The sequence below is a fragment of the Phacochoerus africanus genome, chromosome 9, assembly GCF_016906955.1.
Source record: "Phacochoerus africanus isolate WHEZ1 chromosome 9, ROS_Pafr_v1, whole genome shotgun sequence".
In the NCBI taxonomy this organism is placed as follows: domain Eukaryota; kingdom Metazoa; phylum Chordata; class Mammalia; order Artiodactyla; family Suidae; genus Phacochoerus; species Phacochoerus africanus.
This window is the reverse complement of record NC_062552.1, coordinates 50,438,371-50,465,513: the sequence shown is the minus strand read 5'-3', so window position 1 is coordinate 50,465,513 and position 27,143 is coordinate 50,438,371. Positions and strand designations below refer to the sequence as shown.

Sequence of the window (27,143 nt, the reverse complement as noted above, 5' to 3'; positions counted from 1 at the left end):
AGGTCCACTTAAAGACACGAAAGGGCAAGTTCCTGTCATGGCACAGCGGAAGCTAATCCGACGAGGAACCACGAGGGTGTTGGTTCGAGCCTGGCCTCGCTCAGTGGGTTAAGGATCCAGCGTTGCCGTGAGATGTGGTATAGGTCACAGACTCGGCAGTGACACCTGAGGAGATTTTACGTAAATAAAAAAGATAACAGGAGTTCCTGTTGTGGCTCAGTGGCTAACAAACCCGACTAGGAACCATGAGGATGTGGGTTCAATCCCTGGCCTCACTCATTGGGTTGAGGATCTGGCATTGCTGTGGCTGTGGCTGTGGCCGGCGGCTACAGCTCCGATTAGACCCCTAGCCTGGGAACCTCCATTTGCCATGGGTGTTGCCCTAAAAAGATAAAATAAATAAATAAAAGAACAAATTGAGATCAGGAAAAATTGTTTTGATGTGAAAAAACATGATTTCAGGATTGAAAACCCAAATGGAGGCAGTAAAAGGTGATACTGCTGGGAGTTCCCATTGTGGCTCAGTGGGTTATGACCTTGACTAGTATCCATGAGAATGTGGGTTAGATCCCTGGCCTTGCTTAGGGCGTTAAGGATCTGGCATTACTGCAAGTTGCAGTGTAGCCCACAGGTATGGCTCAGAATCCATGTAGCTATGTCTGTGGCACAGGCCAGTTGCAGCTCTGATTAGAGCCCGACCCCTAGCCTGGGAACTTCCATATGACTCGCGTGTGGCCCTTAAAAGAAAAAGAAAAGGGATACCGCTGACAGCTCAATTGCTGAGCTAGAAATCACTGAGAAATTCTCCCAGAAATCACAGAAAAAGGAGGTGAATGCAATAAGCAAAGAGCTAATATTCTGAGGGAACAGAGTCAGGAGATTTATCACAGATATTGCAAAACTGAGCTGACAGAGGAGACACAGGAGAGGCACTCAAATGAACACTGAAAGGATCCCTGCTTCCAACAAAGACAGTAACAGGGGCCAGATTTATCTTCCCCTTTGAAACAATCAAAACAACTAACAAGAAGAATTCTACTTCTATATTCTGTCAGTTAGAACTTGAAAAAAATATCATTTACAATAGCATAAAATACAAAATACTCAGAGATAAATCTGACAGATGTGCAAGATCTGTATACTGGCAATAAAATCATGCTGAAAGAAATTAATGAAGAAGTAAATAAATGGAGACATATGTACAGTACTCTGGGGTCAGAAGACGCACTATTATTAAGACCTTAATTCTCCCCAAACTGATCTATAGATTCAACGCAACCTCAATCAAAATCCTATCACAGGAGTTCCCGTCGTGGTGCAGTGGAAATGAATCCGACTAGGAACCATGAAGTTGCGGGTTCGATCCCTGGCCTCGCTCAGTGGGATGGGGATCCGGCGTTGCCATGAGCTGTGGTGTAGGTTGCAGACACAGCTCGGATCCGGCGTTGCTGTGGCTGTGGTGTAGGCCGGCAGCTGTAGCTCTGATTAGACTCCTAGCCGGGGAACCTCCATATGCTGTGGGGGCAGCCCTAAAAAAAAAAAATACAATAAAATAAAAAATCCCATCTCATTCTTTTGTAGGATCAGACAAGATGACTCTGAAGTTCACATGGAAATGCAAAGGACCTAGAAGAACCAAAAGGCCTCTGGAGAAGAACAGAGTTGGAAGACTAACACTGGCTGATCTCATGATAGAGCTGCAGTTAATCAGGACACCATGCATAAATACACAGAGATCAACAGATCCACACAGAGAGTCCAGAAACAGGTACATGCACACACAGATAACTCCTTTTTTTTTTTTTTTCTTTTTAGGTTTGTACTAGCGGCATATAGAAGTTCCCAGGGTAGGGGTTGAATCAGGGCTGCAGCTGCTGGCCTCCACCACAGCCACAGCAACACCAGACCTGAGCTGTGTCTGCGACCTACACCACAGCTCACAGCAATGCCAGATCCTTAACCCACTGATCGAGGCCAGGGATCCAACCCGCGTCCTCATGGATGCTAGTCAGCTTCATTAACCGCTGAGCCACAATGGAAACGCCAATATCCTTCAGTTCTGAAGGTAACAATCATTTCCTTGGAGAGGCTTTTCCCTGCTCCACTCCCTGCCACTTGTAATGTGGGACTCAGGGTCCCTTTATTTTATATTTATATGTCCTCCTTTATTTCCCCTTGAGAACATAGCACCATTTTAGTCCTACACTCATTGCATAAGCATCTGTGTGCTCTTTTCCCACACACACCAAAAGTTCCATCATACACGATGACCCTGTTTGTTTCACCCACTGCTGTATTGTCAGTTTCTAGCCCAGCGACACGTGCGAAATAAGTATCTGTTGGATTAAATAAAGACATGCAATTTGTCTCCCACAAAGAGGTCTCCCCTTCATCCATGAAGTGGTCAAGCTCTGGGAACTGGCCTCAGTCTCGGGCCTGGGTGTTGCCAGGCCTAGAGGGCTGGGGCAGTGAGCAGGTGCGTGTGTGTGTGTCCAGAGCCATGTCAGGCTGTCTTGGGACAAACCTCAGCTGCTCTTGTGGGCAAGCCTGAGGATCACCAACTCCACCCATGGGTTTCCTTACTTCAAGGGCTGTCCTGGCCACTGCTGATGTCCCAGCCAAATCCCCTGGATCTCTTGTACAATCCGCAGATCCCTCCTTTATTTGCCAAAGATGCTTCAATTAATGGTTCACACGTGCATCTTCTCAGAGGCCTTGGAGCCACTTTGAAGCCACCTGGCTTAAAGTTGCCTGGGAATCACACCCATCCCTCAAGGTCTGAGACCCGCGGCAGCCTGCTTGCTTTCCTCCAGGTGGGACAAACTCTGGTGCAATTTATATTCCCAAGCTCCCTGTGGCATCAGGCTGACCTACTGCTGCTCTGTCACCAGTCCCCCTAGGGAGCTCTTCCAAGAGGTACATGCACAAATCCCCAAGAGGTACATGTCTGGGGATTCCACCTAAGTCCAAGGCTGCCGGCTGCAGGGAGAGGAGGGCAACAAGCTTTGACTGAGCATGTAGCACACATCAGGCACTTGTCTTAGGTGCCAGCCATACGCCAGCCCTGGGGAGGAAACAGAGACCCATACAGAACCCATCCCTTGTTCAAGATTGCCTCTTCACTACTGCCTGGCTGTGGGCAAGTCCGTGTGTGTGTGCACACGCATGTGTGCACGTGCACAGACTCCCAGTCCCATCAGACACATGAGCTATGCTGTTTAGGAGGGGCGCAGGGGTGACCATGGGAGGGGCTTTCACCCGAACACCAGGATCTTAGTTCAAAGCTGCTGAGGCCATCAGGTCAGTCCCAAAGGAGCCAGGTGCCCACTTCACAGGTGCAGCCTGGAGGGAGCTGGGTGACCCAGAGAAGAGTCCGCCTGTGTGACCTCTGAGGTCCCCACAAGGCAGAGCTCTTAAGATTCTAGGTCTCCAGAATCTGTACCTTCAACTCAAGGTTAAAGAACAACGCTGGAAATAGCTCACTGGAGGGTGATTCATGTCATCACCAGAGAGGAACTGCTGCTTGAGCAACTGGCAGACAAGGCCTTCGCTGGAGGATAAGAAAAGAATCTACAAAAATAAAGGGAAAAACCGATTGCAAATGTTTTCCTCACTTAGCTTGTACTGAGAAAGCAATAAACAGCAAAGATCAGCGCTATACGAGCATTTTTATTTAACCATTTGGTGTGAGTCACAGCATTTCAGAGGGAAACATGTCTATTTTTAGTGAAGTGAAAGGAAACTATTTTAATTTCCTTGATCACGCTGGGATTTTTGCAATTAAGTTATTTTTAACCAAAGTATTACAAAGTATGACTATCACGTGAGAATATTACTGAAACTAAAATCATAGCAGCAGGAAGCAATGACTCCGTGTGTCTTTTCAAAAGTCCCAAAGTAATTCCAAATCATCTTATCTTCCTGAAAACAATGCTACTATACTTCTAGGTTATTTTTTGTTACAGTTTCCTATTATAGATGGAGAAAAAAGTGGTCTATGTCTATTTGCTTCTCGAACATCAATATTAGGACAGAAGATGCTTCCTTAAGAAATCAAGACTCTTGCAAAGAGGTTCTAAAATGCTGACGCTGCTCATTTTTCAACGGTGTTACTAACTGATTACATTTTTAACATTCTGTCTCTTGGTTATTTTGATCTTGTGCAAATTTCTCTCCTACTGTAAAGCAGATGAGGCTGTATTATTTGACTAGATTGAGACATACGGGGATCTCAAGGTCTAGTTTGGAATCACAAGGGTTTTTACAAATACAGGTGCTTAGGCTTGAGCACAACATAGTTCAGGAAATGGGGTGGGAGCCCAGGAGAATTTTTAAAACCCCCAATAAAAAATGTGATGTGCAATGAGGTTGATAACCACTGCTTTAGGGGCTGGGTGTTTAAAAAACTTACATCCATGCCGTGTTTCAAGTGCCACTTGGATATTCCTCACCTTAAGAAAAGCCAGGATACAAAAATCACCTTGGCAGAGAACAGATCTTTAAGAGGTGATTTTCACATCACAGAGAAACACACCAGTGGTTCTTTTATATGGTTACATCTCTGCATGAATCTGAAGCGAGATTTAGAGTTCTCAACAGACTTGTGGTTGCCAAGCGGGAGGGGGGAGGGAGTGGGATGGACTGAGAGTTTGGAGTTGATGCATGCAAATTATTACATTTAGAATGGATAGTCAATGAGGTCCTACTGCAGCACAGCACAGGGAACTATATACAATCTCTTAGGATAAGCCATGATGGAAATATTATTAAACAATTTAGAACGGTTCCCTTCTCTCCACACCCTCTCCAGCATTTGTTATCTGTAGACTTATTAATGATGGCCATTCTGAACGGTGTGAGGTGTTACCTCATTGTAGCTCTGATGTGCCTTTCTCTAACAATTAATGATGCTGAGCGTCCTTTTTGTGTGCCTATTAGTCACCCATATGTCTTCTTTGGAGAAATGTCTATTTACGTCTTCTGCCCATTTTTTGATTGGGTCGTTTTTTTGTTGGTGAGTTGTACAAGTTGTTTATACATTTTGGAGATTAAACCCCTGTTGTCTATATTGTTTACAAAGATTTTCTCCCACCCTGTGGGTTGTCCTTTCTTTTTTTCTTATGCTTTCCTTTGCTGGGCAAAAGCTTTTGAGTTTAATTAGGTTCCATTGGTTTTCGTTTTTATTGTCATTACTCTAGGAGATGGATCAAACAAGATGCTATTGCAATTTATGTCAAAGGGCATTCTGCTTATGTTTTCCTCTAGGAGTTTTATAGTTTCTGGCCTTAGGTTTAGTTAGGTCTTTAATATATTTTGAGTTTATTTTTGTGTATGGTGTTGGAGAATGTTCTAATCTCATTCTTTCACATGTAGCTGTCCATTTTTTCCCAGCACCACTTATTGAAGAAGAGACCATCTTTCCTCACTGCATATTTTTGCCTCCTTTGTCACAGCTTAGTTGACCATAGCTGCTTGGGTTTAATTTTGGGCTTTCTATCCTGTTCCAGTGATCTATAGTTCTTTTTGTGTGCCATTACCATACTGTTTTGATTACTATAGCTTTGTAGTATAGTCTGAAGTCGGGGAGCCTGAATCCTCCAGCTCCATTTTTCCTTCTCAGGATTGCTTTGGCTATTCAGGGTCTTTTGTGTTTCCATACAAATTTTAAAATATTTTGTTCAGGAATGTAAATTAATACAACCACTATGGAATACAGTCTGGAGGTTCCTCAGAAAACTAAATATAGAACCACCACGTGATTCAGCAACCTCAGTCCTGGGCATATATCTGGAAAAAACATTCATTCAAAAAGATACATACACCCCTATGTTTACTGCAATAGCCAAAACATGGAAACAACCTAAATGTCCACCAGCAGAGGAATGGATTCAGAATATGTGGTACATATATACAACAGAATAGTACACAGCCCTAAAAAATAATGGCATTTGCAGCAATATGGATGGAACTAGAGATTCTCATACTAAGTGAAGTAAGTCAGACAGAGAAAGACAAATACTATATGATATCAGTTATATGTGGAATCTAAAATACGGCACAAATGAACCTATCTACAGAACAGAAACAGATTCACAGACATGGAGAAACAGACTCGCAAATATGGAGACTTGTGTTTGCCAAGGAGTTGGGGGGTGAGTGGGATGGACTGGGATTTTGGGGTTGGCAGATCCGAATGATTCCATTTATAGTGGTTAAGCAATGAGGTCCTACTGTATAGCACAGGGAACTATACCCAATCTCGGGATATAACATGATGGACAATAGTTTGAAACAAAGAATGTATATATATGCATAACTGGGTCACTATGTTGTTCAACAGAAATTAGCACAACACTGTAAATCAACTATACTTTAATAAAGAAAAATACATAAAGGAGCTCCCACTGCGGCTCAGTGGGTTAAGAACCCGAGTAGTATCCATTAGATGCAGGTTTGATCCCTGACCTTGCTCAGTGGGTTAAGGATCCAGTGTTGCTGAAAGCTGCAGCGTAGGTTGCAGATGTGGCTCAGATCTGGTGCAGCTGTGCTACAGGCCAGTAGCTGCAGCTCCAATCTAACCCCTACCCTGGGAACTTCCAAATGCCATAGGTGTGGCCCTAAAAGGAAAAAGAAAAAAAAACATAAAAAATAAAATTAATTTTTAAAAAGAAAATAATATGAAACAAAAGAATGTATATATATGTGTATGTGTATATACATATATACGTATGACAGTCACCTTGCTCTACAGCAGAAATTGGCACAACACTGTAAATCAACTATAACTATAAAAAATGAAAAAAGTTTTAGAATTCTCTAGTCTAATTCACATACCTTTATAATGGGATGGAAAACGCGTATGCCGACCCATTCAGGAGAACTGTAACCTCCTGCTCTCCCTTTATCAGGACAGACTCACTGCTCTCACTTCTCCCCCTGGACATTGCAGCCACACACCCGCTTCTTCTCAAACTTGGCTTCCTGATTGACTGAGGGCATGGGGCTGAGGGCTCCCTTGACTTACCCAGCGAGGGAGGCAGCTGGTTCTCTAACACCAAAAGGACGGAGCCACTTGGTTGTATATAAATACACTGGACACAAGACTCACGGTGGCGGCTGTTTCACCTGCATCCCTGGCTACCTCCCTCCTCCGGAAGCCCCCGTGCAGGAGGTCTGTGCACCTGTAACTTCTCTTGAAAAGTGAGGTCCATAATGAATGGAAAGACCAGGCATTTGGCACCACTGCTGGGAAGGTCTCTTCAAGATTTACAAAGCCGGGCACACGTCACTTTTAGACCCTTTCCCTAATAAGCTGCCACTCTGCACAATGCATGATGGGTCCTCAGACGTGGGAGGCAAGGACAAGAAGAGAAAAGAACTTGGGTCCCATGAGGGAATGGATGCCCTGCCCAGTTTCAGGGTCCAACTCTGCTTCTGTCCCTGAAGAAAGAAAGTACCAAGTGGTAAGTCTGGCCCAAGGCGTGGGGGGAGAGGGGGCGGGTATTGAGGGACGAGGGGTGGGCAGGACTCAGATATCAGACAGTGAGTCAAGTCAGAACGAGGGCAGGCGGAGAGAGAAGGGAGCCCAGGCCAGGAGCTGGAGCCAGCGTGAGAAGCAGGGAAAACCTCTGGGGCACTCCTGAGGAAGGAGACTGCCGTCCGTGTTGGGGCAGGGATGGGGCGGGGGGACACCGAATTCCAGGCCCCTCTGGCCCTGAGATGCATGGAGAGGAAGAGGAGAAGGGGCGCCCTGTATCCCCCCCTTCAGGCAGGCCTGAGCCCACTTCCCGTGGATGAGGGGTGAGCATCAGCAGGTCCAGCTGGAAGGAGATGAAGGGGAGGGGGAGGAGGATGAAGCAGAGGCACTGAGAGAGCACAGCTCAGCCTCTCCGGATGCTGAGACCTGAAGGGGCAAAGACTGGAAAGGGGCAAGTCAAATCCACCCTACCCGCAGGGCTGCAAGACCCAGTCCTGGGGTTGTGACATTGTCGACTCCTGGTATAGGGCGAGTCACAAGGATGCAAACGAAACAACACGGAGTCTCTTTACTTCCCAGCAGTGAACACTGAGGATGGCGGATCATGAAAGGAGGCTCATGGGTCCAGAGGGGTCCACCGGGGATGCAAATGCATGAAAGGAAGGAATGTGTTTTGTGACTCGATTCAGCACGACAAGTCGGGGGCCACTGAGGGGGTGCCTCCCGCGCTTTCCAGCCGAACTCACTTTCGGTGGGAGAAATTTGTTAATGACAATACAGGGCAGCAACACAGGGTCGCCAAAGGCCTTGGATAATCAGCTTTTAAATTGTGATTTGGGTAGAGAAAGAACTAGAACTCGAGTGAATGGACCAACTGCCCCTGTTAGTTTTGCTGCCTATGAATCTCTTGAATTTCCCACTCCCTTCCATGTCCCCTCTCACCACTTGCACGGGATTGAGGGGTGTGTCCCCAAAGGTGTGTCTACCTAGAACTCATGAATGTTAGCTTCTTTGGAAATAGGGTCTTTGTAGATATAAGCAGGTTGAAATGAGCTCGTACTGGGCTAGGGCAGCCCCCTACCCAACACAACTGGCATCCTTATTAGAAGCGGGAAATGTAGAGAGAGAGACCCACGCCGAGTGATGACAGAGGCAGAGCTGGAAGCACTGTGTCAAGAAGCTGAGCAACATCAGGGACTGCTGGCCACCACCAGAAGCTCGAAGAGAGGCCTGGAACGGAGCCTCTCCAGAACCCACAGAAGCAATCAACCCTGCTGACATCTTCGTTCCTGACTTCTGACCCCCCAGAACTGTGACAGCAAATTCCTGCTGTTTTAAGCTGACCGGTTTGTGCTAATTTGTGACTGCAGCTGGAGGAAACCAGTACACCATCCCACTCCCTGCCTGCATCGCTACCTCTGGCTAATTCCAACCCCCTCCCTATCCTGACTCCCCCCACCCAGTCTGACGCCGCAGCAATGTGCTCCCCACTCCGGAGACAGAGTGCACTTCTCACATCCAGGGACCCCTCTGGTTAAAAGCCTGCAGAGGGTACTTAGTGCTCTGGGAATACGCATCCACTTCCCTCATCCTCTGCCATCTCTTCACCAGGCAACCTTTAACTCCCTTCCGGGGTCTCACTAAGCATCATTCACCCACAAGAGCCCTCTCCAACCTGCCCAGGACAAGCCGGATCCTATGTTACTTGTTTTCATTGCCCTGCAAGGACTTTTCTTCCTTAACACTTGTCGTGGTGTGTTACGGATGTCTCCACGAGAGCCAGACCGCATGGGTTTTGTCCCTCACTATCCCCAACACACAGCACAGCATCTTGCTCAAAGTGAGTTAGTACTCCATCACTACGTGCTAGACGAATGAATGAATGAACAGAACAGAGAGAGAAAGACAGTAAGCGCATCTTCACCCCCTCCTCCCTCTGAATGTGCGATGGATGTCGTGGAGCACAGGGTGGAAGAGGGGACGCCATCCTTTGACAACTGGGCACAACTCAGAAAGGCCAACGTCTCCCCACCTTCCCTCGTCAGCAGTGCCAATATCCTAAGTCATGTTTTAGAGGGCTAAGAAGGGGGAAAAGCCCAGCAAGATGGATAGCTGGGAAAACCACGGATCTGTATCAGTGTTTAGATATAATGTCCAGTGATTTAAAACTGAGTGAAATCTCTCCAGTTCCCAAAACACCACTATTAATACTATCCCACGTGTCATGTTCTGCATGCTTCCACGCGGTCCTGGAGGGGACTGATTATTGTCTGCATTTATAGGTTGGGAAACTGAGCCCAGGGAGGTGAAGTCACCCACCCAAAGTAAAGGGCCATGACCCGTGCTGGCACCAAGTCTGCCTGACTCCAAGAGCAGGGATCCTTCCACTACCCGCAGTGGCCTCCGCTCAGCACTCTGCCCAGCCCACCTTCAGCCCTCAGCTGCCCTGGTTAGTACACACACACACACACACACACACACACACACACACACACACACACGCAGGTCAGTGTGAGCTCTCTCTGCGTGCAAGGAAGCCAGCCCTGCAGCCAGAATCTGCAATGTGTGTGAAAATATTGCTCCAACTCCTGTATCTGCTGTGACACCAGAATGATAATGAACCCAGCAGCCTGAGCTGGATATCTGTCCGGATTCATGAAATATCTTTCACCACAAAGTACGAGAGAAAAATACAAACAGTCCAGCAGCATCAGCATGCTATGCATGTAGCGAAGCAAAACAAGGCAGGTTGTATAAATATTTAACAATGAGAAAGAACTGAACTGGCGCCAAAGAACCATCTGGGATGAGACCTAAGTAGGCTGCAGTTTCTAGTGGGAAAGTCACGGTGAAGACATGAAAATAACCAGCCCGTGACTCTCAGATTTCACTCTCATGTGCCTTTACCAAACACTTCTAGCAACCCATCTCTAAGGGCTTTTTTCCAGTGGCCTAAATGTTGACGACACAATTGGGCAATTTCTAAGGAGCCTAACTCAAATAAACATGCTTTTCTTGCCACCGAAACACTTTATTTCAATTTCCAACAACAGAAACCCAATAATAGTGTTAATAGTTGATGCGGATAACATCAGGATTGTTTTTTTCCTTTTGCCACATTTATCTACATTACCTAATATGGCATGAAATGAACGGCTGAATGTGTTTAGGATTTCAGAGTCTGGCATTGGTCCAAAGACAAAGTTGGGGCATTCCAAAGAAAATAAGCTATATGTTTGCAAGTATGGTTTTCATGAAGTTACCTTCGTGACTGATATTTGGAAACAGACCTCGTTTTTTCCAGAACTGATACTGCAGGGGTAGACTTCATAGTTCCTGGGACCCTTGTGGCACCAATTATAGGCCTGATAATCTTTGCTGAAGCAGCCAACTGCAGGCTGAGCTCGACACAACTCTTGCCTAGCCCTTCTCTGCAAAGGGTTACGAAGGAGGTCAGCTGCCTTTGGTGGGCTGAGGCTGAATTCTGACAACCGTCACTTCTGTTCCCAGGCACACCCACGACATGCCTGCTGTCTTCTGTGGCGTCAAGCATAACTGGGTTCACTTCTGCTCTAGCCTGGTCCTCACGGGGCACCGTGTGGGCCTCCTCTCAGGTCCCTGCTCTCCTCCTGTTCTGCAGCGGAGGATGCCAACTGCCAACCTGCAAACCTGGTGGAGACTCTCTGGTGTGTGGACCACAGAGCCAGGTCCCAGGGCTGCAGGCTGTTCTGTGCCTGCACGCCACCCCCCCACCCTCCCGGCCTGGCAGCAAGAAGAGGGCAGCAAACTTCCAAAGGCTGCTCTTCTGATGTCTCTCTCCAAAGGCCTGGCCTTGGACCAAGAGCTGGGCAAATACCAGCCGGGCAGCAGAAGTCTCGGGGGCCAATCCCACCACTTCAGTCCCAGCCACTGGAAGATATCCTGGATGCCAGCTGCCACAAGCCCCCAGCCACAACTTGCTAAAGTCTTCAGTGCAAGGCTTCTCAATCTACCACCCTCCCTCCCCCCGGGGGGAGCTCATGAAAATGTAGATGCTGAGTCAGGAGGCCTAGGGTGAGATCTGTGACTCTGCCTTTCAAAGAAGCTCCCAGGAGATGCAGGCGCTGCCAGGTCACAAAGCACAAAAGCACAGTCGCTAGGTCTGATCAGGGTTTACCCTCCAAGTAAACATGTGTCTTGAGCTTCACAGTTAAGAAGACATTTCATAAAACCATGTATTCCCCATCTTTCTAGGAGGGAAAATTAAACTCGAGATATAAAAGAGCCTGACGAGGTCAAAGTAGAGGTGGGCTCAATCCAGGCAACCTGATATCAAGTTCCAGGATGATTTCCTGAAACCAGTAATTCGCTAACTTCCGAGGGCATCAGAATGATGTGGAAGGTGGGGAAAAATACAGATTACCTGGCCCCCACAGCTTCTGATGCAGCAGGCTCAGGGTTTAGCCAAGGATCTGCATCTCTAACAAGTTCCCAAGTGATGCTCATACAGCTGGACCAGGGATCACACTTTGAGAACCACTGCAGCCCCGGAGACCCCTGGGGCATCCGACTTCAGTCTTGAGGCTTTGACACCATTTACCAGACACGTGCCCCTGAACTCCACCGACAGCATTTCATTCACCCGCCATGAGTCAGGGCCCCCAAAGCCCAGGGAGGGGCCACTCTGACTGCACTTGCTACATCGGGCCACGCCAAGGCTTTCGAGGCTTCTCAGGATTCAGATGCCCCCAAAGGAGACATAAGGCAAGGGATGCGGGGCAGACAAACCACAAGTTCGCTCTGGTGGGGAGAGCCAGCCCCGGGGGTGTTTGGGGTGATCCTTGTGGGTGCTCTCCCGCAGAATGGGGAGCATGTTCTCCTCTTACCAGGAGTGCTGGGGGCATCTGGGTTACAGGATTCTGAGCTGAAGATGGAGCCAAGGTCAGGCATGAAGGATTTCACTGAGGACGAGCTCCATGTATGGCAGCTACTGGGCCTTATCTGCATGGCCCTGGGACCCTCTCAGTGACACGAAGCTTCTCGCTTCTCACCTGTGAAATGGGATCACCCCCCCCAACACACACACACACACACACAGAACTGTAATGCAGCCCAGAGGAGTGAAGGTTCCCAACATCACCTGTGCATCAGAGTCACCCTGGAAGCTTTCACAGAGTACCGGTACCCAACACCCTCCCCGAATCCTGGGCAGGTGTATTTGCCACATCTCCCCACATGACTGATTCTAATGTGCAGCCCAGGTTCATATCCACTAAAGTGGTAAAAAAGTGCTATAAAAATGTAAGGGTGTTGGAGTTTCCGTCATGGCACAGCAGAAACGAATCCGACTAGGAACCATGAGGTTGTGGGCTTGATCCCTGGCCTCACTCAATGGGTTAAGGATCTGGCATTGACGTGAGCTGCGGTATAGGTCACAGATGTGGCTTGGATCTGGTGTTGCTGTGGCTGTGGCATAAGCTGGCGGTTGCAGCTCCAATTCAACCCCTACCCTGGGAACCTCCACATGCTGCCAGTGTGGTCCTTAAAAAAAAAAAAAAAAAAAAGGGCATTTTTTAGAGTTGTTAACATCTCACTGTTGGAGTGGGATGAGACAACAAAGGCAAAGTGGGCCCAGGATCACGCAGGCGTCCCCTCTGGGGACAAGCATGGAGACTGCAGAGCAAACGCACCATCTTTAAGCTCTCACACCATCTTTAAGCTGCGTGATGACAGGTCAGTGAGTAGAGTCAGCTGAGCACAGCTCTCTGGTGAGCTGCTGTCTGTGCCCAGACCACGGCCCGGCCAAATCCTGTGATCCAAGGCTGAAGGCATCTCTGGACTTGGGAAGATAGGGAGGTTTAATCACAGCTGATTGGAACATGAGAATCATGCACAAGGGCTTTCCGGCCAAAGTCCACAGGGGCCATCCTGGCCGGAGCTGTCCTCAAGTGATCACAAAGAATCTGGTCTGGAACAGTTAGCAAATGGGGGATCCATTCATTCAACAACAGCTGGAAACTCCTGTCTGACCAGGAAAGGAGAGGCTGCATCCTGGATGACCTTGCAAAACAGGTATTTGTTGGGATGAATAAATAATTTTTTAAAAGTAGTGATAGAATAAAGAGAGGGAGGGAGGGAAGCAGGAAGGGAAAGAAAGAAAAAAACGAAGGAAGGAAGGAAAAATGGATGGAAAGGAGGAAGAAAGATGAATGTAGCTTTCACTTACACTCTGTGCTTTTGGACTATTCTGACTCTTTCTTCTTTTCTTTTCTTTTTTTTCGCCTCACCTGCAGCATGTGGAAGTTCCTGGGCCAGGGACTGAACTCTTGCCACTGAAGCAACCCAAGCCACTGCAGTGACAATCTCAGACCCTTAACCCGCTGAGCCTCACGGGAACTCCCTGGAAAGTTCTGACTCTCGCAAAGTTCTTCCCTACACCGAACCAACAGGCTGACCCAAGTCTCTGAAAGAAGGGAGTCCAGCAGAAACAGAGCTTGCAGAAAAGCAAAGGGGGGAAATGGGCCAAGTGAACCTTGTTTTGGGTTATCCGCGTCCACATCTGCTTCCTAGCCAGGGACACTGGGCACTTTCTACGCAGTACGGTGCTCAAGGTCACTGGCAAGGCATCAGCAATCGTCAGGATCAAGGCTTTCCAGAGTTCGGCCACCACGGGATGGATCTTAGGACAGGCCACAGAAGACAGGGGACTCGTTCCCTCTGCACTGCCCCGGGTGGCTGCTGTGCTGCCTCTGAACCCCACCCCTTGGGCACACAGTCAGAGACTCTGGTACCCTCTAAAAGCCCTGACCCTCTCCTGGTTTCCTCTCCTTCCACTTAGTGAGCTGGGGCTCAGGTCACTCAGAGATCCACAGTAATGATTTCTGCAGCCCCTCCTTCCACCAAATTTTACCTGATGGCTGCTCTCCTTTGTACCTGATCTCGGCTCCATCTTCAGCTCAGAATCCTGTAACCCAGATGCCCGTAGAACTCCCAGTAAGAGGAGAACATGCTCCCCACTTCCTGGGAGAGCACCTATCGTTCCCCATAAGGATCACCCCAAACACCCCCAGGGCTGGCTCTCCCAGCCAGAGCAAACTTGCGGTTTGCCTGTCTCCCCAGATCTTGAGTCTGAGTGTCTTGGGTGGAGAACACTGGCTCAGATGCCCTAGCCACTGGAACTGAGCAGGGCAGGTGGCCCAAGCTGAGGCAAGAGAGCCAGTCCTGGGACATTTGCTGGGAGTGCTGGGAAGACACTTTGTTTCTGTTACTGTGGCCAAGCTAGTAGCAAAGCAACCCAGAGATGCTAAAACACTTCTGTTGCCCATGAGGAGAGCCTGTGTGAGAATCAATCCTGCCCAGGAGTATCCCACTCCTAGCTATTGCGTATATCCAAAAGAGTAGTCAGCAGGATCTCACAGAGATATCTGCACTGTCATTTTCTTTTCTTTTTCTTTTTTCTTTTTGTCTTTTTTTTTAGGGCCACACGCGCAGCATATGGAAGTTCCCAGGCTAGGGGTCCAATTGGAGCTACAGCTGCCGGTCTATACCACAGCCACAGCAACACAACATCCAAGCCACGTCTGTGACCTACACCACAGCTCACAGCAACACCAGGTCCTTAACCCAATGAGCGAGGCCAGGGATCAAACCTGAGTCCTCATGGATGCTAGTTGGGTTCGTTAACTGCTGAGCCGCAATGGGAACTCCTGCCCTGCCCTGCGATTTTCATTGCAGCGTTGTTGACAATCACCAAGATACAAAAACATTTCAAATGCCCACGGACAGATGAATGGATAAAGAAAATGTGATACATATACATATGTGTGTGTGTGTATATATATATATATATATATATACTCCATTTACACAATGGAATATTATCCAGTCTTAAAAAAGAAGTTCGTTTTATCATTTGTGACAATATGGATGAACCTAGATGACAGCATGCTATGTGAAATTAGGCAGTCACAGAAGGACAAATACTGCATGATCTCACTTATCTGAGGAATCTAAAGTAGTCAAACTCTGGGGAGTTCCCGTTGTGACTCAGCGGAAATGAATCTGACTAGTATCCATGAGGAGGCAGGTTCAATCCCTGGCCTCACTCAGTAGGTTAAGGATCCGGCAGTGCGGTGAGCTGTGGTGTAGGTCACAGACATGGCTCGGATCCCGTGTGGCTGTGGCTGTGGCTGTGACGGAGGCTGGCGGCTACAGATCCAATTCAATCTCTAGCCTGGGAACCCTCCATAAAACAGTGGTTATCAATCTCACTGCACATCAGATTTTTTTATTGGGGGTTTTAAAAATTCTCCTGGGCCCCCGCCCCATTTCCTGAACTGTTGTGCTCAAGCCTAAGCACCTGTATCTATAAAAACCCTGGTGATTCCAAACTAGATCTTGAGATCCCCAGTATGTCTCAATCTAGTCAAATAATACAGCCTTGTCTGCTGTAAATAAATAAATAAAGTAGTCAGACTCAGAAAGTGAGAGGAGAATGGTGGTTGCCAAGGGCTGCGGGGAGGGGGGGGTAGTGGGGAGTTGGTGCGTTACAGGTACAGGGTTGCAGTTACCCAAGAGAAATTCTAGGGATCCTGCTTATAACACTGAACCTATAGTTAACCATACAGGGAGGTGCCCTTAAAACAGGTTAAGAATAGATGTTGGAGTTCCCATTGTGGCGCAGTGGTTAACGAATCCGACTAGGAACCATGAGGTTGCGGGTTCGGTCCCTGCCCTTGCTCAGTGGGTTAACGATCCGGCGTTGCTGTGAGCTGTGGTGTAGGTTGCAGATGCGGCTCGGATCCCGCGTTGCTGTGGCTCTGGCGTAGGCCGGTGGCTACAGCTCCGATTCGACCCCTAGCCTGGGAACCTCCATATGCCACGGGAGCCGCCCAAGAAATAGCAACAACAACAACAACAACAATAACAAAAAGAATAGATGTCATGTTCAGTGTTCTTACAGAAAAGAAAGGAGAGATAAGGAGAGAGAGGAAGAGAGGAAGAAAGAAAGAGAGGAAAGGAAAACAAACTCATCAAATTGCATACATTAAATATGTGCAAATTTTTGGTATATCAGTGATACCTCGATAAAGCTTCGAAATGAAAACAAAGGTGGGAGATGGAGAAACACACACAGTTGATTCTCATTATTCACAGTAATTCTTTTCTACCGAATTAGCACACGCTGAACCCACTGCCCCCACGGGAAAATCAGGGTTAGGCTCCGTCAGCCGCTAGTCACAACGTTCCAATCAACCAATGGACCCATGATCATGCTGCTGTGTGTTTCTGTTAAAAGACACCTTATTGAACACGTATTTATCCACTAACACTGAACTCACAGCCAGCAGCACCATGAGTCACGCCTGAGTGAAGTCTGTCCAACACACATCGTCTCTCCGTAGGTCACATCACAGCCTGGCACTGAAGAGCACTTCCGCGCTGCTCTAGGGGGTCATTTTAAACAGCAGAACCACCCGCAAAAAGCACGAAGAGACTGAACAACACGGCACAAAATATACTGCAAGAAGAACACGTGGTTCCCGTTCTGAAGGCTGCAACCAGAAGGCACCGTGTCATCCTGGGTGACCTCAGCAGGTCTGTGTGTATCAAGCAACTCACATCTCTGACCACTCTGTGCACATCTGCAAATGACCTCGAAGACTGCAGATATTGATCTGGGGGTGAAAAGGAAATTTTGCTAGTAGGAAAATTCACAAACACTGAATCTGCGAATAACGAGGATTGACTGTACTTTTGTTCAGTGTTTGACCAGGGAACTTTCTGAGCCTGAAGCCAGCAAAACTCCTTTCAATTACATGAGCCAATGAATTTCCTACTTTGCTCACTTTGAATTTCCCTTCACTTACAATGAATTTTCCTTCTTCACCTTTCAGGGCCGCACCTGCGGCATATGGAAGTTCCCGGGCTAGGGGTCGAATCAGAGCTGCAGCTGCCGGCCTACACCACAGCCACAGCAACACAGGATCCGAACTGAGTCTGCAACCTATACCACAGCTCACAGCAATGCCAAATCCTTAACCCACTGAGTGAGGCCAGGGATTGAGCCTGCAACCTTGTGGGTCCTAGTCGGCTTTGTTACCGCTGAGCCACCATGGGAACTTCCGAGGTGGGTTTTCTACTGCCTGAACCAGGCTGGTTCCACAGCTGCTCTATCCTACAAACACGGAGGTCTCTGGCGGGCGGACGCCCTGCGTTCTCTAACCAGCCCTTAGGATCCTCTGAAATCTGCTGAGTCCCCCTCACCTCTGTGGAGGAAAATTTAGTCCTCCCCAGGCATTGCTTGTGGGGAGATTTTCCAGGTTTATATCCAGAGTCCATCAGCTTGAGATGACAGATCCCTTTTCCCCTCCCACCAAAATAAGTCCTTGAAAAGAGCTGGGTTCTTCTTGTGAGTGAAGACACTGTCTCAAGCTACAGCCACTGAGTCCTGGAGAATGAACGTGCTTTCGGCACCGCTCTCGAGTTTCCAGGGCCAAGGCTGCCTCCCTGTCCCCCAGGCGGTGCCAGCCCACAAGAAGGCTTCACAGGAAGCAGACCCAGCAGGGGCCTGATGCCAGCTTTTTGTGCCTCTCCTCCCACCTCCCAGCATTTCTCAAATCAATGGATTAAATTCTACACTGGGGCCCTGGGCAAGGCTAGCATCTGAGCTAGAAGGGTCTTAGGAAATTCCCTTGGCTGAGATAAGGGGAATGAGGGTCAGCCAAGAAAGGAACTTGCCATGATTGCAAAGCGAAAACCACAATGGGGCTCCCAATGCCCTTCTGGTAGCTTCTCTACCGACGGCACTGCTGTTGCCTTGACGCGGCTGCCAGCTGAGGGCTCCACCTATTCCCTCCTCACGTCAATACATCCCAGTTTTTACCCACAGACAAATCAAATCATTGCCCTGGCCCACGCCATTGCATGATGCTTGATGCCTGGGTCCATTCTAAGGAGATTTTATGTGTCTTCTGACCCGCTCTTTGTCACTGCCTCTCCAGCTTGGAGAAAACTTTAATTCCACAAAGAAAAACGCCATCATCACCACCAGCCCGGTTACTCTGTGCAAGCATCGCTTTTCCGGGATCCCCAGGTCAGCATGGGCGGGTGCCAGCCCCACTGCTGTTAGGTGCGTTCCCACCTTCTGTGCTCACGCGGTGCCCCACACGCTCCCTACGGGCCACCCTGCAGGACCCCTGGATGGGCCGGACTCAGTGCTGACAGAGAGGCTCAGAGAAGGGGAGCGCCACTGGGCCAAGTGGACCAGGCTGCCCTAGTTCAACCATCCCAACCCAGCACATAGTGCCTCGCCAACCCCCCGCCCCACCCCCATGCCCTCCCTCCCACCTGGGCTCCCCACCGAGTGGGCCATGTCACCGCTCTCTGGGCCTAAAACCAAACATGCCTCTGGACAGAAGGGTTGAGACACTGTCGTCCAATAATCGAAAGCATCCAATCATCTCTGAGGGGTTTTGTTTTGTTTTTTGTCTTTCGTCTTTTTGCCAGGCTAGGGGTCAAACTGGAGCTCTAGCCACCGGCCTACACCACAGCCACAACAACACAGGATCCAAGCTGCATCTGCGACCTACACTGCAGCTCATGGCAACGATGGATCCTTAGTCCACGGAGCAAGCCAGGGACCGAACCCTCGTCCTCATGGATACTAATCGGGTTCGTTAACTACTGAGTCACGATGGGAACTCCCCTGAGATTTTTTTATTACAAGTTTTTATTATGTCTACACTTTGGCTGGTGACAAAGCCCAGCTCCTACCCAGTCCTATGGGCAGCAAATCCCTGAGGTTTGTCCTAGTGGCAGCCCTGCCGCCACGGGCTGTTCCGAGCTCCCCCCATTGGATCAGTAAGCTTTTATGTCATATGTCCTGGCCGAGGGACATCACTCTCTCGCTTTCCCCCCTACACCCTCAGGGGAGGACCCACTTCTCCACCCCACCGCGTTCCTCCTACAAGGAGCCTGGCCACAAGGGCTCAGGGGCCTGGCTAGTCCCAAGGGCTCTCTGGCAGCCTGGAGGACTTCTCTGCTCCACTAGCTCTGGCTGCCGGGGCCACCATCCAATGTCCACTCCAAGGACATTTCTGTCCAAATGGGGTTACCGCTGCCCCTTTAAATGCTGCAGACACATGAAAGCTTCCCTCAGACAGAAGTGTCCACCCAGCCCTGGCGAGCTGGCTAGCAAAACCCTTGGCTGGAGCCAGAGCCTGACCTGCCCTTGACCATCACTCGCCAGACCAACTGCCCAGCGGGTCTCCTGACTTGTTTCAAAAACCCACATCCTCTGTTCAAATCCTGAAGTCTGCGAAAAGATAGCTCTTTGCAGGGAAGGTGATTTCAGCTGTCACACCCACACTTCCTGGCTGATGTACTTGTCCCTTTTGCATCCTTCCAATGTCCCAATGCCACTGATAGACTGGAGACAATTGGAGAAGAATGCAAATTTTGTGCTTCCTTATGCCTGACTTGGTCTATAAGAAATATTGGATGAGGAGTTCCTGTCATGGCTCAGCAGAAACGAATCTGACTAGTATCCATGAGGATGCAGGTTTGATCCCTGGCCTCGGCTCAGTGGGTTAAGGATCTGGTGTTCCTGTGAGTTGTGATGTAGGTTGCAGATCTGGCTTGAATCCTGAGTTGCTGTGGCTGTGGTGTACGCCGGCAGCTGTAGCTCTGATTTGACCTCTAGCCTGGGAATCTCCCTAATGCTGTGGGTACGGCCCTAAAAGACAAAACAAAACAAAAAAAACCAAAAACCCAAAAAACAAAAAACTATTAGGTGAACACAGGTAAACCACACCCAGCTGAACCAAGCATGCAGGGACACACGAAATGCACACACTCAGGCACACACCAGCTCCCTCACTTTACTGTGTGTGCTACGAGCCACATCCATCTTACCTGGTGTGACAGTTTTTGATTTCTGCCTGATTTTGCATGACTTCTCTGCACCATTTCACAATAACATGCAAGTGCCAGCCCTTCTGAATCTCACGTCCACAAGGAAACTTCAAGTCAGTTTCAAAGTCAAGTGCCATATTTATGGAAATATTTATAAACTTCTTAACCATTTAATGTGTAAAGCTGTGCTCCCATTTTTATCAGATTCCCATTTGTGTTCTCATCTGTCACTGACAAATTTTTGAGTGTTGTGTTCACAGCCCATTTCCCCCCTATAAGCCCTGTAGGTTTTTTTCATGACTCTGTATATTCTAGGGGTTTTTATAACATGTATTTTGTGTTAGAGCACAGCTGACTGTATTCAAATGTTTCAATAAGAAACTTCATTTCAGGTAAGTAAGGCCTGGGAAATAAATGCCTATGTTCAGGTTCACAAATAATCACACACTTGAAACATCATCTTCATTACAGAGCACGTGGTTGTGACTAATGTGTCAACAATGCCTCCTAGTGGCAATATCCCCTAATTGCAGGTAAATATAGGAAAAAAAATGCATTAAAAATGAATTTTTAAAATGTTACAGGATAAATAAAGCTATTACACCAGCTTAGTCAAATAGATCCCTCATATTTAGGCAATTTTTTGTGATCCAGATTCCTGATCTGTTTTAATTACAAAATTTCTCTCTAGGGTCAAGGAGCTTCACAGAGCAACACTGACCTGTCATTGAGTTTTCTGAGGTGCACAGCTGCTCTCTCAGCTTCTCCACATCGTCAGGATGCACCTGTTCATAGAGAGTGCTTCCAAACCACTCCGACTGGGGCTGGTTCAGCACGGGGGTCACAGAGTCAGACACATAAATCACTCTCCCCGTCTCAGCCGCCACTACAAACAGAAATCCATCAGCTGCTTCAAGGATGAGATGCTTCAGTTCCTGGGAAGGAAAATATCACAATTAGGACCAAGCATGGACAAATCCAGGCCAGGGATATAGTCTTATTAACAACCTTCAATTATTCAGCTATTCACTGTGATACACAAAAAGCTTGGGAAATTTTCTTGTTATTGGAAAATGAGCTTTAAAAGAACACAAACCTTATACTAGCCCTAAAATACAGCTATTCCAACCCTGTTGGCCCTGCCTTAGCCAGCCGTCTCTAGGGGAGAGAGGAACGCCCCAGCTCAGGGAAATGACAGAGCACGATGTGATCACCAGAAGGTGCTGGGTTGCCAGAGACAGGTGTAGGTGGCCTCACCTATATATTTAAACTGCAGTCTTGGCATTAGAGTAGAAGGGCTCGGTACACCCAGTGCTGGTGGAAGGAAGGGCAGGACAATGGGAAAGTGAGACGGAGACGCAAAGGCATTAGATGTCCCTTCAGCCACCCCTTGCCACACTGCCAGTGCCTTCTTAGTCCTCTTCTCTTCCTGGACTTTCCGAGCTGAATGCTGGTGGTGGCGATGAGTGTAACACCTAACATCTGCATGCCTGTCAAGCTTCCGGAACTCTTTGACAGCTGACGTCTCAACAGACTCTCAGAGTAATCCCAGGGGGTGACAGGGCGCCTTGCGTTATCCGTGTCACTTTACGGTGAGAAGAGAGGTGAGCTGCACCTGCCCTGGAGTCCTGCTGATGCACAGAGCTCACAGCTGTCAGTGATGGCAGGAAGGAAGCTGCTTGGGGTCAATGAATGGGCGGCAGGAAGCCTTGCCATCATCCCGATGGGGCAACATCAACTTTGTTAAAAAGAGGTGTCTTTTCTTGGCAGTGCCTGAAGGCAGCTCAAGTGTGGCTGCCTACTCTGCCATCCTCCCCTCCAGCTCAGGAGCCCCTCCCCGCTGAATGAAAGGGCTCCATTCCTGCAGGAGTTGGGAAACTCTCTCTTCCACGTTTGCCAGAGGCCACGGCTACCACGCCACCCAGCTCAGCGCTCAGGCCCCAAAGAACCAAGGGATCTTTTGGGTCAGTGGTCGGCAAGCATATTTTGCTGGGAATCTTTTGTTCATGTGTCATCTTATGTGGCAGCCCCGCTGTCACACAGACTGAGGGCCACCTGTAGGTGAGTCTGAAGCATTTGGCCCCACCCTCAGTACCAGTCCTGAAGGGACTCAGTCCAAGGACCTAAAGATTAGAAAACATGGATCTGGAGTTCCTGCTGTGGCTCAGCAGTGAAGAATCCAACTAGTATTCATGAGGACATGGGTTCAATCCCTAGCCTTGCTCAGTGGGTTAAGGATCTGGCATTGCCGTGAGCTGTGGGGTGGGTCGAGGACGCAGCTCGGATGTGGCATTGCTGTGGCTGTGGTGTAGGCCAGTGGCTACAGCTCCAATTAGACTCCTAACCTGGGAGGTCCCATATGCCACAGGTGCAGCCCTAAAAAGACAAGAAGAAAGAAAAAAGAAAGAGAACCTGAAACTGCTGGGGAGCAGAACCTGGGGAGATCTGCAAGGATCTCTGAGTTTTTGGATGCGTCATGGATGAGTCAGAATTTGAACATCCTCTGCCTGGGAAGCTAGGGCAGAAGCAGACTATACCAGCCTTTGCTAAGGAAAAGTTGACTGTGCCATTTCTCTTGCTTGACACTTCTGCTGGGCCACATCTCTAAAATGCTAACTTAGTTCAGAAGATGGGGTCAGCAGTTTTATTTTCAGCTCTGAGATCTTCCCTATAGAAAGGACTAAAAAAATCAAACAGGCTGTCTGGGAAAGCAGGGAAGCCCTGTCTCTGGAGGAGAGGAAGTAGACGCCCACAACTTCATGTATGTTTTCTGCCTTTTGCAAGGACTGTGGGAAGGCTGAGGGCACAGAGCCTCACCCTTCTCCGGCCCCTCTTTCTATACTCTCCTCCCTGGTTTTTATCTTCTGGGAGAACATCACTGGTTATCAAGGTCCTGTGTCCTGAATCCAGAACCAGCCTGGCCTCCCCTCTCTGCCTAAACCAACCGTTAGACTTAACAGCACAGATTGTGGGGAGTTCTTTGGTGGCTTAGTGGGTTAAGGATCCAGCGTTGTCACTGCTGTGGCACAGGTTTGATCCCTGGCTCGGGAACTTCTGCATGCCGAAGGCTGAGCCGGGGGAAGACAACAAGGGTGGATTGTGGAGTCAAAAGGGCCCTTCTACTTCACTGTGTAGAACTGCGTAGAACTTTGGGCTCCTTACTCAATATCTTTTAACTTCCATGTTTTCACACCTTCTTTTCCAGTGAGATTTTTGTGAGATTACATTAGATTTTGCATGTGAAGGACTTAGTAAGGGTAGACGCTTGGCACAGAGTAGATGCTTAACACACATAGTTGTTGTCATCAAGAACCTACCAAGGGGAGTTTACGTCACGTTTCAGCAGTAACGAACCTGACTAGTATCCATGAGGATGCGGGTTCCATCCTTGGCCTCCTTCAGTGGGTCAGGGATCCGGCGCTGGCCTGAGCTGTGCTGCAGGTCTCAGACGCAGCTTGGATCCCACATGGCTGTGGCTGTGGTGTAGACCTGCAGCTCTGATTCAACCCCTAGCCTGGGAACCTCCATATGCCGAAGTGCAGCCCTAAAATGTACACACACACACACACACACACAAACACACACACACACACAAACACACACACACACACACACACAAAAGAAAGAAAAAGAAAAGGAAAGAAAGAAAGGAAAAGAAACCAAGGAACCAGAGAGAAATGTGGGGAGGACCCCTGTAACTTGCATAACCGTTCTCTCTTCACTCTGCTTTCTTAATCCTCAGTCATTTAAGGAGATTAATTTCCAATACTGATCCAGCAGGATTTTTGTAAGGATTAAAGAAATGTAGAGAACAGCTTTTTTACTGACCCTGGCGATTAGCAGGTGCATGGTCCATTTCTGCCTGCTCACCCACCAGCCCTTCACCCTTCCTCGGACCCCAGCCCCGGGTTAAACATCCTGCTCTGCTGCCTCCCTCACCTGTCACCACGACCCCTTGAGGCGGGAGCCCCTGCTTTCCTTTGACAGAGGTGGAAACGAGGCTGGGCACTGCGCTCCGTGGCTTCCACGGATGGTCACTGCGCTGTCCCACCGCCTCACACCTAGAGGTGAGGCACAGGTGGCACTGGAATGACGTCTGCCCGTGGGAGCAAATGTTAAGTCCTCTTCCCCTGCTCTTTTTCTAAACCTGCCTCCCAGGACACGAATAGATCCCTCGCTCCAGCAGAACAAATGAGCCCTTCCTCTGAGGCTCTGTGCTCACTGCTCCTCTCTCTCTGTGCACAAGCGGGGGCCCTCATGGCCTCCCGAGGCTGGATCTCTCCTGGGACGCCCCCAACGACACCTCACACTTTCTGTCTGCATCCCTGACAACATCACTTTCCCTTCCCCCGTGTGCACCATTTCAAAGTGCTTCCAAGCCCTTCATTCCTTTAATCCTGCAGAAGCCCTCAGAGTCAGGAAGGCAGAAAGCTCGTGCTCATCCACAGACAAGCAAACAGCGGTTGAGCGCGTTCCTGTATCTGTCCTACGACCGACAGGCACGAGGACCCAGGGCACAGGCCTGCCAGCTCATGGAATGGTCAAGGGATAAAATACCCCAACCGTTTCGTGAGTTCACTCTTTGCAACTATGCGAAGACTGAAAATATGGCTTTGGCGTCTGATCAGCCTGTGTCAACCCTTGGCTCCGCCACCGAGCAGCTGACTGAATGCTTTCTAAGCCTCCACTTCCTTATCTCCAAAGCAAGCCTCCTTCCTCAGACCAGAAATCAGGAATGGATGAAATCCCACCCAAAAAGATATGACTTCGACTGGGCTCAGGACCAAGGCTGGCTAAGAGTGGCTGTTTGGATCCCTGTCACTATGATTATTGCGCCAGCTACCAAAATTTCATCATGATTGTCACCACCGCTATTCTGGCACAAAGGAACAATGGTTTTGCTGACTTTCCCCTGGGTCAGCATGCTCAGCACATTGTTCAGATGCTCGATGTCTTTTTTTTTCTTTCTTTTTTTTTTTTTTTTTGAGTGATGCCTCATGAAACTACATGGGAAATAGAAAAAACAGAAGATGCAAAATCGGAGGCCCACTCCCTGGAAGAGAGTTTCCTAGTGAAGCATGGAGGCAAAATCACTTGGTTTCCATCCCCCGCAGCCTTCAAGCCTATTTCCCTGAGTGGCTCATCTCATCTCAGGGACACCGTCATTCTCCCGCCTCCCGAAGATGCTGTCGCCGGGGGAGAACAAAGCACAGAGGAGGTACCTGCTCCGTCAGGAACGAAGGCTTGTAGGCGCCGTCTGTGGACTTGTTCCCTGTGCCCCGCATGGACTTCATGTGCGAGACGGCCATGCGCAGGATGGTGAGCTTGTCCGGCTTCCGGGCCAGAGCGCTGCACGTGGGGACCATGTCCGAGAGCTCGGTGATGTACTGTGTCATCTTGTTCCGCCGGCGCCTCTCGATCTCACTGTGGTTCTCTCTTCCCGAAAGCACGAGGTCAGGACGGGGCGGGGGGGGAGAGAGAAGGATCAGACCAGGGGTTACTGTCTGATGGGGCAAAAGGGCACGTCCTTAACATCAAGTAACCAGGAGACAGGCTAATTCAATGCTCTGAACCACACCCTGCTCAGACCAGCCCCCGGACACCTTAGCGAGCTTCTGGCTCTGTGTGATGGGGGCACAGGTTTCCACAGACACCTCACGTCTTGCCTCTAAATATGGACTGAAAGCTTCCCACTGTTCCCAGGTACTTAAGTACTTTTTATTTAATTTTTAAAAAAATTTTTGGCCATGCCTGTGGCATGCATATGTTCCTAGGCCAGGAATCGAATCCTAGCCAAAGCAGTGACCTGAGCTGCTGCAGTGACCATGCTGGATCCTTAACCTATAGGCCACTGGGAAACTCCTGTAAGTGCTTTTTAATAAACATAAAGAATAAGACACTATCTTTCAGGTCTCCAAAGGGAATCCATTCATGCACCCAGGAATCCACGCCCACTGGGCGTGCATGCTCGCACACACACATGCACGCACACACGCACCCCAAAGGTAGTTACCATCTGCTTGAATATGTGATTTACTTTGACCTACAGTGAGAAACATGTCCATCCTTGCCATTCACTGTGTCACTGAGCAGACAGCCATGCCATAGACAGACTTACTCCACATAAAGTTGTGAATAAGGCTTTGTTCTATACCCAGTGAATTAATTCTCTACAGCAGAATGACAGAACAGGTGCATACCACTTACTAAACAACAGGAGCCAATTAGAAAAACAAGCATTTCCAGGAATTCCAAAGGCAGCCTTTGGTGATATGTTAAGATGAAAAACTAGCAAAAGGGGTGGTAGCATGTTTCTGCCTTGGGATTATCACCTCTGGGCTTGAAAGGGAGTAACAGCCAACCCAGTTCAACAACAATGAGACAAAGCTGTTATTCGGGATAAAAGAACCATCTAAAAATACATCACACATCTGTGGTAGGATTTAGGGTTTCACAGGTGCTCCAAGTATGAGGGTGACACTAAAAGCAAGACAGAACCAACCTTGGCAAGGCTGCCTCTCACACTGCATGTATTCATGAAGCTTCACACCCAGGCTGGGAGCAGAGGACAGGCTGTCTAATCACAGGCAGGTGGCAGCACTAAGGCCCTCTGCAAATGCACAAACCTGGGGGGGAAGCAGGACTGAGGGGGATCCCGCTGCGGTGAGCTGACCTGGGCAGCCTGGTGTGGCCAAAAAGCACTGAGCCAGGCCTGCAAGGGGAGGGGGTGAAGGAAACAAGGAATGTCCCACTCCTGTCCTCAGGCAGCCGG

The 27,143-nt window shown here is 48.9% G+C and overlaps 1 protein-coding gene across 6 annotated transcripts in view; it reads right to left on the bottom strand.

The window, feature by feature from the left end:
• ARNT2 (aryl hydrocarbon receptor nuclear translocator 2) overlaps positions 1-27,143 on the bottom strand; it is a 190,135-nt gene that overhangs the window by 97,851 nt on the left and 65,141 nt on the right. For 5 of the 6 annotated variants that reach the window (XM_047795780.1, XM_047795783.1, XM_047795782.1 and 2 more), the window contains exons 4-5: positions 25,594-25,807; positions 21,093-21,306 (exon numbers count right to left, since the gene is read on the bottom strand). In XM_047795780.1, coding sequence (XP_047651736.1) covers positions 21,093-21,306; positions 25,594-25,807 — 428 coding nt within the window. The remainder of the gene's footprint in view (positions 1-21,092; positions 21,307-25,593; positions 25,808-27,143) is intronic. The other variant, XM_047795786.1, reaches the window with a different exon arrangement.